Source organism: Simochromis diagramma, unplaced genomic scaffold (assembly GCF_900408965.1).
Source record: "Simochromis diagramma unplaced genomic scaffold, fSimDia1.1 OVJJ01000453.1, whole genome shotgun sequence".
NCBI classification, from domain to species: domain Eukaryota; kingdom Metazoa; phylum Chordata; class Actinopteri; order Cichliformes; family Cichlidae; genus Simochromis; species Simochromis diagramma.
The window spans coordinates 1,040,908-1,057,500 of NW_024387471.1; the positions used below are offsets into that span (position 1 = coordinate 1,040,908).

General features: G+C 43.5%; 2 protein-coding genes across 2 annotated transcripts in view; one reads left to right on the forward strand and one right to left on the reverse strand.

Moving 5' to 3' along the window:
* Positions 1-36: 36 nt before the first annotated feature.
* axdnd1 (axonemal dynein light chain domain containing 1) lies at positions 37-12,438 on the reverse strand. The gene is made up of 24 exons (XM_040015091.1): positions 12,092-12,438; positions 8,744-8,898; positions 8,561-8,664; positions 8,352-8,445; positions 8,151-8,236; positions 7,997-8,053; positions 7,721-7,829; positions 7,242-7,363; positions 6,920-7,060; positions 6,648-6,752; positions 6,415-6,535; positions 5,279-5,380; positions 5,035-5,201; positions 4,877-4,946; positions 4,521-4,755; positions 4,253-4,454; positions 3,810-3,903; positions 3,434-3,627; positions 3,162-3,246; positions 2,923-3,066; positions 1,271-1,372; positions 1,081-1,172; positions 480-619; positions 37-392 (listed from the first exon to the last, which is right to left on the reverse strand). The coding sequence occupies exons 1-24, from the start codon at positions 12,159-12,161 to the stop codon at positions 277-279; spliced, it is 2,907 nt and encodes a 968-aa protein (XP_039871025.1). The 5' UTR covers positions 12,162-12,438; the 3' UTR covers positions 37-276.
* Positions 12,439-12,797: 359 nt separating this feature from the next.
* crb1 (crumbs cell polarity complex component 1) overlaps positions 12,798-16,593 on the forward strand; it is a 20,770-nt gene continuing 16,974 nt past the window's right edge. Inside the window, exon 1 of the mRNA XM_040015088.1 lies at positions 12,798-13,021. Coding sequence (XP_039871022.1) covers positions 12,940-13,021 — 82 coding nt within the window. The 5' untranslated portion in view covers positions 12,798-12,939. The remainder of the gene's footprint in view (positions 13,022-16,593) is intronic.

The window sequence follows — 16,593 nt, forward strand, 5'->3', positions numbered from 1 at the left end:
TGGAGAACTTCAAGACATGTTGAGGAAGTCATTTATACATTTAAATCAGCTGTGTTGCATCAAGGACCAATCTAAAACCTGCAGGACACGGGCCCTCGAGGCCTGGAGTTGGACACCCCTGATCGTCAGCCTGGGAATAAACACTCAAAAACTGGGTACCATCGATGGTCAGTGATGTTTTTATGTGTCTGTTAAACTTCCCTCCTGTTCACATGTAAACCAAACAAGTATTTAACACTGGTTAAAATAAATAAGCAGAGACGTCCGATGGTCCGATCAGCATTTCTTGTTCTTTCTGCTGCTGCTCGTTGGTTTGACTGCGGTTGCCGTTTTCTTCGGAGGAGTTGGTGTTGTTTCTGGCTGCGGTGAAGGCGGCGGTGTTTTGTTTTTTTCTGAAACATAAACCAGTAAAGACATGAACCACCTCGATGCGTATGTGCTGTGTCACTGTCTGGTTTTATCAGCTGGTTAATCTGCACCTTCAGTACTGTGGGGCTCCACACTGGGGCGACCCTGCAGTTGTCTCTCCAGGTCTTTAATCTTCTTCAGTGCTTCCTGCAGAGCCTCCTCGGCTTTGAGGGCTCGCTTCTCCGCAATCTGCACTCGCACCTCAGAATCACTAAAGAGGGGCGGTAAGGGAAAGTAAGCCGATGGATGGATGCACGTGTAGACTGATGGATGGATGTTTTATAGTTTATAGCAATAGTTTAAAGTAGTGCTTTGAAAAAATTGTGTAAAAAGATACAGTATTGGGCAGAGGTCTTGAGGCACCCCTCATTTCATTAAAATTTTCCTTCCAAGGAGCCAGATTTTTATAATTATTATTATAATTTTGTTTAACCAGATACTTTATACTTCAACAGGGCCTGAACTCTCACGGGGAAGCTTTCTTTTCATTTCTGAGCAGTTCAGGAATAGTTGTGTGGGATTCCTGGACTTTTACAGAGTATCGTGTGCATTTATATGAAAACAGCAGAGAGAGGTTACAATGAAGAAGACTAATTCCTGAAAATAAAGACTATTTTCAGGAATATCCATGAAACATAATTCATCCAAACATTATTTAGAAAATGAACTCACTGCAGTTCTTGCTGCAGTAATCCTACTGTGGTCAGATCCTTGAAAGCTTTCTGGTTATCGTCTGTCACCGGAGACACGACCAGCTCGCCCGTCTGACAGACACAGAGGTGGTTACAGGTACAGACACACGGGCTGTTCAGCTCAATGCAAACTGACAACAACATAAAAATGTATACTTCAATTGTCTGACCCTGTCTAGCTGGACACTGCACGCTCCAAGCTTCCTCTGTGCAACGTTTCCATCATAATTGATCAGATTCAGCACAGCGCTCTCACAAACCGTTTGCTCCCCCTACAGGACAAAAACAACATTTTTAGTCATCCTGCTTAACACGATTCTATTAGAACCTCCTGGGACCTGCGTCCACATATGAAGACATCACATTTTGGGTTATTTAGACCAAAATACTCAATTTTGCTCTGCATGGGCCTGATATCCACTTACGAGGACATTATACTGCTACTGTTCTATCAAAGTTTTAAATGAATATCCTCATATGTGGCTCTTATTTTTCTTAAAAAAAAAAAAAAATCTGGTAATTCTTTGTTTTTACATTCATCGGGCCCCAATCAGCCCAAATATCAAAGAAAAATTAAAAATCCATGTCGTGGAAGAGTTCAGGTCTCAGGAGGTTAAAGGTTCGTAAAACTCCTTAAATTCCACAAGTGTCAATTTAATTCACTCATTTTGTGTCACACAAAGCTCCATAATCTTGCTATTAACGCTCCAGTTGACAAAACTCTTATGTTTCGTGTCTTTCAGCAGCCAAGAAATTTTCTTTGTCTGAAATGTCTTTTTGTCAGCAAATAAGAATGAATGCTTAACCCCGAACCCTGACACCAAAACCACATTTTGAGTCTGAAAAATGCTTTCAAACTCGTGGGGACCGCGGTTTTGTCCCCATAAGGAGACAGAGAGAGACACACACACACACACACACACACACACACACACACACACACACACACACACACACACACAGACTATAATAATAAAATCTGGGACAACTGTTCTTCTGTTGTTAAAAATACCTTCTTGTACTTCACCCACCTGTGACACCAGTTGCTCCACAACATTGACTTTTGCACATGAAGAACATTATTCTCTCTGTATATTTATTTGCTAAAGTAACATTGCTACACTTACTATCCCGGCTTTGTGTAAGCGTTATGTTGCTGGCAAATTAAAGCAAACACTCACACGTTTCTTTATATTTTATTATGTTGCAGGATTAACTCATGTGTGCATACTTACATTGTTTCTTTGTTTTCAGTCTTCATGTAGGTCAGCTGTGGGAAAGACCCGCCCAGCATTTCCTGATTTTTAAAGTACTGATGATGTCATGTCTGACATCAGCAGGTTAAACCAGGAGGAGGGTTTTTATGTAGGAATGCTTCCTTTTGTTTGTGTCAGGATGCAAAGGGATTTGTTGCATATTGTTTCTTACATGGAGCCGTTTAGTTGTGTAAATGTGTTAATGTGGGGAGCTTCATGTAATTCTCAGTCATTTGTGTTGAGCTCCAGCTGGTGGTGCTGGCTAAACTAACTGAAGGTAAACTGGCAGCTCGGTTGGTCTCTGCTTGATGCAGGTGAGGGAGGAGAGGTGAGCTGTGTCACTGACTCCGTGTGGGTTTTGAGTTTTGTTAAATAAGTTAATCTAAGGTGAGTTTTGTTAAGTTTCACATATGATGGAGGTCACAGTAAATAAATTGCTCATCTCCTCCAAAACGTCTGTGGAGTCAGCTCACTTACCACCTTCCTTGATGCTCCAGTCAGACTACTTCACAGATCCCAAAAAATCTAGCAAACGTGTGCGAGCTCTATTCGAGTTGAATCCTCACCACAGCCTCTGCACCGTCTGCTGGACAGTCCAAGACGCCACTGCTGGAAACAGGTGCAGGCGGCGTGACGGGCAGCTCCACGGGAGCGCCTTTAACACCTGCGAGCAGTATCCTGCAGGTCTCCACCCAATCACCACACTCCCTCTGAGGACACCAATCACAGTTGACATTGCAAAACTATTACTGACCCCGCCCCAATGTTACAAGTGATAGTGTATGTGTGCCAGAGGTGTGTTTACCTGCAGCTTTTTGAACTCGTTCATCTCATTCTGAGCCTGAGCTGACAGCGTGTTCAGGTGCTCCTCCAGGACCAGGCTGCACGAACTAAACAACATTTTCAGATGAGTCTGACAACCTGTTTCCTTCCTCGCTCGCTGTTTAAATGTAAAGTTACTCCAACGTTTAAAAGTACGTAACCTGCTCGAGTCGGTTCGTGTGTTGTTATTTTACTGTTAAAGAGATTTATTTTATCACACAGTTACTGTAAAATATTTACAACAGCTTCTGGTACCTGGTGATGTAGCTGGACAAGCGATCCAGCTTCTCAGCCAGCATCTGGGCATCCTCATCCAGAGTTTCCTGTGAAATTTCTGGAATGTACCGGTGGGGTTCTTCTTCTTGGTTTTCCTCCTCGCTGTGGTTGGGAACCACAAGGAGTAAGAGCTCTAACATCCACCGAGTCTGAGCCGCGTGAGCAGATCTGATCTGGTAGCAAAGAAAACATCCAGACTCAAAGAAGCCAAAACTCAGATCGTCTCCTACAAACAGCCGCTGTGCCTGAGCACCGTATTCATGGGGCTCACGTGTTAGTTCCAATTTAACACAAATACACTCAAAAGACAGCAGAACATGTAAATATGGTGTTACTGAGCATGCCCGGTACTCACTTCTTCATGGAGCCTAAAGTTCTCCCCCTCAGTGAAGTCAGACAGGTTGGTTACAAACGCCTGGATTTTGTCAAACAGCTTTTCTGCCTCTGCGCTGTTTTAACAAACACGCACAAAGAAGCATTTCAGAACCGCCGTAAACGACTACAAGTGTTTGAATTTCAGCATGAAAACAGATCAGGTTGAATTTTTCTACAAGCTCAATTTGTTTCCCTCTATCTGCCAAACTGCAAAACGTCTGCAATAAATGAATAAAAAACAATGCTCATTTTAAAATTCTGTTAATTTGTCTAATTCACTTTGAGAAAATGGGGACTGTGTGTAAAACTGTAATTCTTAGAGCGTTGATGCAAAATCACATCCTGATTGCTTGAGTTAAAATCCAGCAAAAGTACAAAAACTGTCTTTCTCAAAGTTAGTTTGTGTTATGGACCCGCACTCACCAAGTATCCGGTTTATTGTTGTCCGTTTTGTTGGAGAAGTGCCGAAAAGCTTCGTCAGCCAAACTCTTCCAGTTGTGCAGCGCTCTCTCCAGCTCTAACCAATCAGAGACGGCCATCTTTTCGGGATCTTCAATCACCGCGGCAAGTTTGGATCCCCCGGACTCCATCAGACCGTGCAGTGACATCACATTTCCATGGAGCCCTGCAACGGCATTGTTCAGCGACGTGGTCTATCCATATTTCAAGAATGATTAAACCATTTTCTCACCATTTTCTCCATCCACTTGAACGTCCAGCTCTCTGAGGAGCTCACACAGCTCTTTGTCCAGTTCTCTCTGGGCGTGCTGGCCTTCAGGAGGTCCCCCGTCAGCTGAAGGGTGTCTTCTAAAGAGCTGCAGGCTCATATTCAGCCATGTTTCCTGGATATTACCGAGTTCACTAAGTGTCTGCTGGCAGTTCAGCTGTTTCTCGCCTTGGTAGTGTTCACACAGCAGTGCTAACATCTAGACAAAACAAATGTTTCCTGGTGTTTAATCATGTGCAGACGACTCTGGTTTGTTCATCTCCAATTAAAAAAGGAAGATTTTCTAAAACTATGACAAAGGTGAGACACACAAGCCTTACATTTGACCACTGCTGCAAATCGCCATGAATCTCTTCCACTGATGTTTTATCATATTTGGGTTCAGGAAGCCTTGAGAAAGAAAACGTAGCGTTGGAGAATCACACAGTGACTGTAAGGTGTCAGTGAAAGTTCCAGGGGGCATTTTAACTGTCCTTACTTATTATTTGAGGAGCAGAAGGAAAGCCACTTGTTGATGCCTTGCTGGATGGCGCTGATCTGTGCACAGTGGGCATGTTCAGTCTGCTTCAGCTGGGACATGAAAGCAGCCAGCTGCTTCCTCCAGTAGTCTGTGCTCTCCATGATAATGTTAATGCACTCTGTGTCCTGCAGCAGGAGGGTCGCTGTTACAGCCGGAGTCTAACTGAACCAGCAGGGCTATTTATAAAAATAAAGATTTGTACCTTAGATGTGAGAAACAGGATGCAGTGCTCTGCGGTCTTGAACCAGCTTTGCTCACTGATATGCAGCTGACTGACCAGATGCAGCTGCTTCACACTGATCACCTGACAAAAATAAAAAGCTTCATATTACTGCTGTTTCTGACTTTGTATCTTTGAGCAGAAATCTGAGCACTTTAAATAAACGACTTTTAGACCGGTATTTGGAGATTTTACTTTCAGACACATGAAACATAAACAGATTTTCATTGCATTTGTTATGTGTAGTTATTTATGAGTCCTTGCTAAGATAATATGACAGCAAAGTTACAAAATCATCTTGAGTCTTGGAATATACGTTTACGTTCTACTCGACTTCTGTGATCAGCTGGTTGTTGTTTCCAAACCAGTGCTGCGAACAGGGAAGCTGCAAAATGCCCTCTGATGGATAAACTGTGCAACACCACCAATAACACTGTGTACAGCAGTTTCTCCCATCCATCCATCTTCTTCTGCTTATCCGGGGCCGGGTCGCGTGGGCAGCAGCCTAAGCAGAGAAGCCCAGACCTCCCTCTCCCCAGCCACCTCCTCCAGCTTGTCGGGGGAACACACAGGCGTTCTCGGCTGGCCTGGGTCTGCCCCGGGGCCTCCTCCCAGTGGGACATCCTAGGAACACCTCACCCAGGAGGCGCCCAGGAGGCATCCTTGTCAGATGCCCGAACCACCTCAGCTGGTTCCTTTCGATGTTGAGGAACAGCGGCTCTACTCTGAGCCCCTCCTAGATGCTGAACTTCTCACCCTATCTCTAAGGGCGAGGCCATCCACCCTTTGGAGGAAGCTCAAAAGGGTGGATGGCTGAAGCATCTATTCATTACTTTTAAAAAAATCAATCAGGTTTTGTAAATCCATATATATAGATATATATAGATATATATAGCTTGTGTGGTTGGGACATATTGGTTGATATACTGGTACAAGTATTACTATGGATGAAATGCTAAGGGGAAAGCTACATTGAGCATGTTGTGTCCTTTAATTCACTTCCTCTTTTGTTAGCCTTGGAGCTCCACAGAGAGCTGACCATAGAGTTGGTATAACAGTCATGTTTCTCACTCTAAAATGAAAGTAAGACCAGGTCAAATCAAAGACACCTCACACACCTTCAGGGCGAGGCAGAGGGTAAACTGGCTCCAGCAGTCTCTGTCTTCGGTCATGTGGATCAGCTGAGCTTCCAGGCGAGCTCTCTGAAGCTCATACAGCTGATGGTAAGCCTGGACCACACTGTAAAGAGCATAATTCACAACACAAAACTCGTTGACCATCCATCATCAGTAAAACAAGGCTCATAACTCAGATTAATGCATCCAGTCGATGTAATGATCTCTGGACTAACTTTGAGTCGGTGCGAGTCTGTTTGAGTGCCTCGGCTAGCTGCCAGTGAGCGTGCTCCGCCTGGTGGGAAACAAAAGCATCGTGGTCCCGGATTTTAGAAAGTTCCCTATGAAGACAACGCAGACACACACGTAGCAATGAATACACGCACATTTTCATATCCGCACATCTGTAATCAGCGCATTAACATCAAACGTCCGACATATATTATTTGTTCTGGAGCAGCACGTGGTAATATTACTCGTGATCGCCCCCCAGTCTGATCGTACGTACACGCTAAGCTGCTGAATGGATAACTTGATGTGGTGGATCTCCTCTGTGAGCCGACGATCCAGAGCCCGCTGGGCCACCACCTCGGTGTGCAAAGCCTTCAGGCGCCGCGGGATTCGATCCAGCAGCGACTGGTAGCGCTGTCTGAACAAACACACGGCTGCTGTGACACAGACCCTGCAGAGGTCATTACTGGACCAAGATTTCAGTTTTTACATTTAACTTGAATTATTAACAAAACGCCACTGCAGACTCATGTCTCATTCATATTTTGGTGCACTGCTTCTATGCTTGTGGCCTTTCCTCTGATGTGTGTGCCGCTAACCTGAGTTTGGCAAGCAGCTGTCCTCTCTCGGCACAGCCCACGCTCACCTGCCTGATCAGTTCATGGAAGACAATGTTGTAGATATTTTGCTCAACCTTCACGAGCTCAAGCAGACCCTCCAGCTGGAAGACAAGTCATTGTGCGGCTTCTCACACTCTACACGATCGGATATTCCAAGCAGCACCACAAATTCTGACTTTTCTGTGTTTTATACTCAAATCTCTAAATCTATTACACTTATGATGGCAATGTTAACAAAAGATCAGTCGGCAGCAGGAGGACACAGAAAGATTTAGAACAGAGCAGACATCAGACACGACACCCGAGGTGAAGGTGGGCTGTAAATGTGCAGGTTTGCAGCTGCAGGCTGAAGCAACTGAAATATCAATATTTTCCAGGATCGCCTGATATTTTCCGAGGTTTGGTCCATTTTTCCACGTAAAGGCTGCATGACTACATATGTTTCTCTGCCTGCCTACTTGTGAAAGCTCAGCCAGCTCCTCGCTCTGCTCATCCACTCCAGCCTTCTCCAGCATGTCATCCATCATCCCCATCAGCTGGACCGCTTCCAGCCTCCCACTGGGCCTCCTGGACACGAAAACATACAGAAATGTGTAATATTACACATTTAAACGCTCCCTTAACCCTGGTCTTGCCTAGCACCGCCTACTTCGTGGCACACAGCAGGACAACTTCTTCTACTACATCACTTAAGGTTAATTATGAATGAGAGGAATTCATATCTGTGAACTCACAGTGAAGGGAGGACCCGCAGCCTCTGCTCTTCATCCCTCAGCTGCACTGTGAATGCACTGTGGAAGAGACGCGTTAAAGTTGTGCTTTAAACACGATCGCAGCATCAGACACACGGCGATAATCGACAGACAGACTGAACACAGTGACGCTCACTCCTCGTAGAACTCGAGGCTCCGTAGTCCTTTATTTTTCACTATGTGAAATTCTTCCGGGATAAAACTGTCGGAGACGCACGAGTTCTGAAAGACAAAGCGGCCGCGATCATCACCTCGCGCCGTGCACGTGTGCACACGCTCACATGGACAGCAGCAAACAGGTATATGCACACACAGAGAGTTCAAACAGGCGGCTCACCTGCGCGCCACCAACGACCTGCTTTTCACTAACTGGTGGGAGGAGTGTTGTCTTCTTTCTGGTTACCATGGCGTCACACAGGAAAGAAATATCCCTATAAGGACACCATCCATGAAGAAAGGAGTAAATATATGTGGAGGAGAAACTGAGCACTAAATACTGACATAATAAAACATCATCAGCTCCACGTTTGTAGGAACCTGACTGACCTGCCAGCTCCTGTCAGGGATGTTGGCTGCTCCAGAAAGTGTTTGTATTTCTTGCGTCCGAGTGGATGATGCCAGACTGCATCAGGGCGTCTGATTCCATAGCTCTAGATACAAAGTCAGTCCAGGTTGTTTTATATCAGCTGTTGTGTGGTCATGTAGACGTAAAAGAGGGTTTGATGCTACCTCGCAGTGTCGGTCGTGTGCGGATCGCCCCGGTGTTCTCCTCTTGCACACAGTGGAGGTTAGACTGAGCAGAAGTTCGTGTGGGACGATCTGCCCTCTGACAGCGGGCTGCGTCTTGGTGCTCACCACCGGGAGCTGAAAATTCAGCTCTGCCACTGAGAAAGATCAAAACCCATCAGAACAGCTTAATAACTCAGACCTGATTTTAGGGGACATTAGGTTTCACTGTTAAATGTCTACGTGCATAATAAAGCTTCTGGATTTTCTTGCATCACGCACATAGAACAAGGAGACATCAGCTTTCTTTGGCTTTGTCACAAGTTGGGAAAAAAAGTTTAAAACAACAAGTACTGTGCAGAAGTCTTTAGTGACCCCTACTTTCCTGATATTTTGCTGGAAGAATAAGTTCAGTTATTTACTGAAATGTGCAAAAATACATGGAATCACTGTCATGCTGAAAAACGAAGCTGTTGCCAATCAGATCCACACTGTGTCACACGGTGGATCAAACTCTGACAGCACTTTGTTGCATAGATAACTCCATCAGTGTCGACAAGACCAGCGTTTCAGCCAGTACACCATCACCACGAGCTCCACCATGTTTTACAGATGGATGTAGACACTGCTGGGCATCTCCCCTGACCTCCTCTGTACATACTGATGAAGGTTTGAATAAAAAGTTTCAAATCTGAATTCACAAAACTGTCATGTCCTGTGTGCTGCAGGCAGGAGGAACGAAGGAGCCAAAATGCAGACTCAAAGACAGCTTTATTGCTGAACGCTAGGACAAGCAGAAAAACGCAGCGCTGGACAGAAGAAAAGCAAAGGGCTTAAATACAGGAGGAGTGACAAGGGAACAGGAAACACAGCTGGGACTAACACATGAGACGGGTGCCTTCAAAGTAAGAGAAGCAAAACAGAACATGGTGTACACAGACAGGAGACTACCAAAGTAAAACAGGAAGTAATGGGAACACACAAACACACACACAGAGACATGACTGCAGAAAACAGGCAACTAGACAAACATGAAGACAATGCAGGAAATGCTGGGGAGGAAACACGCAGGGGTAAGACGAGACCAAACATGAACAGGACCAAATACTCAGACAAGCAAAACTAGAAGCACTAAATAAAGTTAGAAGTATAAGCAGACGAAACTAGGAAATAAAAGACACACAGAGAACACGATGAAATAAAGAAGAATAAAAGGACCAAAAACACAAAACACTCCTTTAGACCTTCTCCACTGATTTTCACTCCGCTATTTTGGCCTCAGCCATTTGTTGACATCCACCCTTCCATCCATATTCCTCGTGTTCAATACAGACCTTCAAAAAGCTTGGAGAACTATCGCTCAATTCCACCTTAAATAATCACAAGAAAGTCTGGCTCTTTGGTAGCAAAGTATAAAGAAGCAAGGAGTGACTGAAGCCTTTTGCACAGTACGTATCAACTACCTGTATTTTAATCCTGCACAGTGTGTGATCAAAGCCATTTATTTAATGTCGTCAGACAGAATTTGCAAAAAACTAACAAGTTGAATTTTATGAAACTTGGTAATAAATGCATGGACGAGGGAAGGGCTCATTAAATGTTGTGCACATCTGCACTGTTATAGTTATACTGGGAGAGAAGAGCCTTTAGGGAACATAACTGGTCCTGAGTCTGTGTCCCAGTGTTTTGTGTTGAATTATTAATAGTCTTTGATTTCATTATTATTGATCATTTTCAGTGTCTTGGTTTCTGCGTCTGTGCTCTTCTTGTGCTCCATGTTCCCCGTGTCTCCCCAGTCAGTCAAGTCCGTGTCTTTGTGAGTGCGTCCTGCTTCCTGTTTTACTTTGACAGTCTCGTGTGCTGTGTTAGCTGCTGTGCTGTGTCTCATTCCCTCATTATCTCTCTGCGTATTTAAGCCCTTCGTCTTCCTCTGTTCGTTGCCACATCGTCGGCGTGTCATCCGTGACATTTCCCATGTTCCGTGTGTCAGGTCTTTAGTTTCGTTGTACTTGTTTCCTCCCTGTTTAGCTTGTGTTAGTTTGTATTCCTGCGTTTTTGGATCCTGTCTCTCTTCACTGCACAATAATGACACCAGTAATAAAATAAAATAAAGTAAAATATAAAGTATCACAAACCTTAGCACCCTTGTTAGTGTTGGTGTAGCATGTTAGTCACACTAAAGTTTAAAAAAATAAAGCATGAATAAAAGTACTGACTTTTATTTATTATTGCAAAAGGTGGTGCAGGCCTGCAGACAGCTCCAAGACAAAGGGATTGTGTGCGACCAGAGATGGACAATAACACGTAATCCGATTACTTTTTCAAGCAACTAGTAAAGTAAGGGATTACTGTTGCAAAAAGTAATTAGATTACTGTTACTTTCCTGTAAGCACGCTGCGTTACTAAACCATGATGTTGTTTGTGAGCGTCTCATGACAGTGACGTACGAGCGTGCGAGGTTCGTGGCAGCGACAGACGTGTGCAGATCAACAATGGATAATATGGCGTGCAGAGAGAGTACGAGCATGCAGCGTTTAAAGCATGAAAGTAATCACATTACTTTAAGTTTGATTCTGTAAAAAGTGACAAAAACATTAGCGTCCGCTGTGCACTCTGCGTGGGAAGAAAACTTCTTTCTACAGCGAGAAATGAAACTTGAAATCTGAGCGAGCAGCGAGCACGCTGCCACGGGAACGTGACATTCACAGAGAAACCCCCGGATCCTCCCACTGACATGTGCTGTGGACAAACCTCCACCCGACAGGACTCAGTGCTGCTGAATCTGTGATTTGATTTATTTTTGCTGTGTTTTACTTGCATCTATTTGAAAGAGTGTAAACACAAAACATTATTTTATTTTATGTGCTGGAATGTGCAGGAAATAGATTTAAATGTTAATGAAATTTCTTCGAGTCAAAGACTGTCGCGTATTATTTCATTTTGCTTTTAAAAAGAAGCTTTTTCATTTGATGCCGTTTTAGAAGATGGAGCTGAAAGGTCTGCTTTATGACGTATCCGGGTTGTCTCATGTTTTTAAATAGTAGCTAAGAGATAAAGTAACTAATTATTCTTGAAAATAAGTAATCAGTAAAGTAACTGGATTACTTTCTTGGAGAAGTAATCAGTAATTAGTAACTAATTACTATTTTGAAGTAACTTGACCAACACTGTGTGACTGATCCTACTGATGTTAAATGCAAAGCTCTGAATGTAGAAACACTAAGTTCATGCGATGCTTTCTTTAAGGCTCTAAACTGAAGCGTGCCTCGGGGGGTTTCGCTTTCTTGGCCCCGACCCACTCGAACAGACGTGGGCAGTAGCTACTGTCACGAGTGTGCCCGTTAGCGTCACCTGCGGTGTCCGGTGTCCGCTCCGGCCTCGACAAACTCGGCGCTGAACTGGCCCTCGTTGATGCGGACATCGTGGAGTCACGGCGGGGACGTTACTCTAACATCTCGGAGACGAGACACGGAAAAGCGAGCGGCCACTTGTGTCCGTTTAACACAGCTGTCTCCTTCGCTCCCCTCAGAGCTTCCTCAACTTCCTGTTTGCGTTGCCTTGGGAACGCGTTCATTGCGCTGGATGTGCGTTTGTAGTTTGAACATTAGAAGTGAAATAAACAGAAATACTTTTATTTATTTGGGGGTGTTTCTACGTTTATTGACGCCTCAGCATCAAAAATGTAAAGATTAAAAAAATATTTCCGAGTTTATTTTTGATTTTCTGTGTTTTAAGAACAGTTTGATTTAATTGATCATTTGTCATGAAATAATCGCACCACGTATATAGCTCAACGCTCTATATTAAACTTTAAACAAATAAGTAAAATGTGAAGTCGTTGGCTCGTCATTTGATTCATTAATGGCTCAGAAACTGGTCTTAATTGAATAGAATATTTCTATTGTGATATTTATTATTCATTGTGTTATTTGTGAAAAGTTCTTTTTCTCTAATGAGACTGCCCTCCCATGTGGTGATCTGTCACTGCTCGGTGTGTGCAGCCCAGCCTGTGCCCCGGTGAACAGCACGCCGTCTTTGTTATTCCTGGGCTATGGGAGCTCTTGGTGGTGCTCCAGCAAGAGAAGTGTGCATCAAGTGGATCTGGAGTTGACAACGGCGCTACTGCGAGGCAGAAACGGAGCAATCTGCAGTAAGAGCGCAGCGTATGGCTAGACTTGAGCACAGGATGGTTTCCTGTCATGATTATGGATTTAATTCGCTTTCGTCATTTTGCGTTCCTTTCATGCACACTGCTCATCTCATCACTGGTTGCGACAGAGGGTAAGTGACTCCTTTTCAGACAATTAGTGTCAGAGTTGAGTTTCAGTTACCTCGAGGTTTAGTTTATTGTCATGATATATTCAAGCCCCACACCAGATTTCCGCACTTGTCCAGTATGAAACCAGAGTGAGTTTCAGACACTGGTGATAAAATATTACATCCTAGTATTTATTCTTTTAGAATGCATTCTCAGAAACCAGCAAGAAAACCTGCATGATTATAATCGTACTTTTAGAAAGCTATGTTGAATCTGAGTTTATTGGTGGGCTTGCATTTCAACCGGTCCATGCTAAGAATTTTAATTACAAGACTGAGCGGTGACATCACTGACTACACTAATCTCTGCACATTTTCTAAGGATTGAAAAGCTAAAGATGACTAAAAGAGATCTAACAATGGGGGGTAGCATAGTGACCCATGAACGGGGTGGGAAGACTGGGGGTGGGTTTGGGGAGGGGGACAAAAGAGGATGCTATTTGTCTCTGCTCCTGTCCAAAACACCAAATAGCAGCATTCTTATCACCGCCAAAACAAACAGATGCATACACCAGCTACGTGCATCAGGAGATGTCAGGTGCCACGCATGTGCCATTTAAGGGCCTGCAGATAGGTCCACACAAAGACCCTTGGGAGGTATTTGCATATGAAAAAAGCCTTACATGCTGTGGGAGGGGATGTGCAGTTGGCTGGAGCTGTATCTCAAACAGACACAAATGGCTCTGAATACTCTGAACTCGGCCTCAGGATATAGACTGAATACAGTGAGCTGAATAAAGAGTGAAATGGGAACCACCTGTTGCCATTTCAATGCATTCCAATTATACTACCAATATAACATTTTTAATATAACTGAAATAACTGTCAGAATGATTGTTTCAGAGTCTATAACATATCAATATTTGTTGTAATGATACAGACATGTGGTCAGAGAATATGCTCGATCTCCATCATACCCCCCCGGTCCAAGTCTAGACATGTATAAGCTGCTCCTGGAGAGTCCTGCTGGCTGGCTGTGAAACTGATTGACCTCTGCCAATGACAGATAAATGATAGCTGATTTTAAAAAGATTGCGCCAAGTGGAGCCTAATTGCGCTCTTCTGAGCCTCAACAGTCTCTGAGCCTGATTGTGCTCTTTAAGGGTGTGTGAATATTATTGTAAAATCTCTGCTCACATCAGCAGGACTGTATTTATAGACTCCAGCCTGTGCAATAGTAATATAAACACAAAAGAGGCAGACAACTTTGTTGCAAAAAAAGAAAGAAAGAAAGAAAGATTGTTAGGCTTTAATAACTTTGATAACAACGGGAGTTTAGTAAGAGATAAAGAAGGCAAACACAGGAAACATAGGGAAGAACACTGGCAGCAAACACAGCCGAAATGATTAAAAGAGAGAAGTTAACCAGTAATGTGGAACAACGTAGAGAGAGAGACAGAACAAGACAAGAACAGGGTCCAAAAGCCTCGAGGTACTGCAGCGAACTCAGTTTTAGGATGAGTAAAATTTGAGTTGATTCAGCAGCAGTGACCGAATTTCAGCCTCCCCACAAATTTATCTACTGAATTTCAAATGACTTCCTGCTAAGACAGTATGGGCTGTTCAAATCGTCAAGCTCACGACGGCTGTCGTGCACACGCCGTGGGCCTTTCTGCACACACACAATAAACAATTCTGTAGACTTTCTCCCAAAACAAAGGAGGTAATGAGGAGTGTAAAGCAAGTCCTTAATCTGGTCAGGTCGAGAGTTCCTAGGTCAGGGCTTAAAGGATAACACCTCCCTGGCTTCCTTTACTCAAGAGGTTAGAAGTGCAGACACAAGGGGGGCAGGTGGTTTCTAAAATAAGAAGAAAAAAGAAAGATACTCAAGCAAGCTCTAACGAAGAAACTGACTGAAACTTACAGGAAAAGGCAGAAAGTCTCAAACCCCAAGGCAGGACAGTCCAATAAATGTAAAGCAGGCACTGGAACACAAAGAAGAGCACTGTGATGAACAGGCAACAGTCACAGATATAGTGACTACTGACAAGTGACTGGATGATGTATATGCAGGTGCTAAAGGTGTAACTTAACACAAACTAATAAGGCTGGAACCAAACAACGACAGAAGATTGAAAACCACAAAAACAGTTGCACCAATAAAAAAAAGTACTTTCATGCTATCTAATATCAGTGTGAATGTACTGATTAGAGTCATGGCACATTCTTTAAAACTATGAAAAACAGTACATATGATGCCCCCTTATGCTCCATGGATGGATCTCTGAGGTTGTCCCATTTGTTCTGCCTGCAGTACAACAATTTTGAGCAGCCTTGCCTGTAGCTATTTATGTTTGATGCTTTTTTGTATATGTAAAAGCTGCAGGCAGTAAGTCTCCAGGCAGACATGATAGAGGAATTCAGTCAGGAAGAAAAATAGCAACGCTTTAACACAGATTCTAAAGAAAGTTTAGTTTTGCAGGTCACAGCGAAACTTTAACTTTTAGAGCTTGTCTGGGTGCACGAGTGACTAACAGCACAGATTTAGAATTTATGCCTGAAATCATACCGTGTGATTTTATTCCTCTTCTTCGGCTGAACCCATTTCTTTATCTACCAGACTAAAAGGGTCTCCTCATGTTGCCCAGTCGTGGAAGCTGTGACTGTATGTGACTTCTGCTGATGAGGACAGAAACAAAAAAGTCTGTAAAATAAAATCTAAACATTTTTGAGTAAGATTAATATGGATGATAAGTGTTTGAGGCATGCATAACTTGATAACAGCTGCTTATAATTGCAGTTACACAAGAAAATCAAGTGCTTACCCTCTAATTACTAGTTATATCATGTCCATGCTGACATGAGAGCTAAACCCAAAGCTGTATCATTGTGCTGTTTAATCCTCCTCATTAAAACACACCATAACGAGTAGAGCAATAAATGGCTCAGATGTTCGGTTGGATGCTGTCACCATGGAAATAGAAGGAATGCTAAACCCAAACAGTGAAACTGGTTTCTGTGGCAGCCGGCCACAATGCCTTGAGAGGCCCTTGAATTTAAAGCCCTTGTTACAACAACTGCTAATCATTTTTTTCTTTAATCAAAGCTAAAGAGAGATAAAAGAGCTTCGTGTTAGACGTGATTGAAATAAAACAGATCAGGATCATTCAGTGGACACTCGTGCAAACAGTTGTTTTGAAGTACTGTTGGACACATATTCCTTCTGGAGTGCCTCGAGACTGATAAACGTTTACCCAATACTTAAAATCTGGATCTTTTTATAGTAATGTTGTAGATATTACATGGCTGTATGAAGACTGGATGGACGGATGGACGGATGGACATATGGATGGATGGACAGATGTATAGATAGACGGATGGAGGATAGATGGACAGATAGACAGATTGATGGAGGATGGATGGATAGATGGATGGATGGATGGACGGACAGACGGATTGATGGATGATAGATAGATAGGCGGATGGATAGATGGATGGACAGATGTATAGATAGACAGACAGTCAGATAGACAGATGGATGGAGGATAGATGGACAGATAGACATATGGACGGAAGAATAGATGGATGGACAGAGA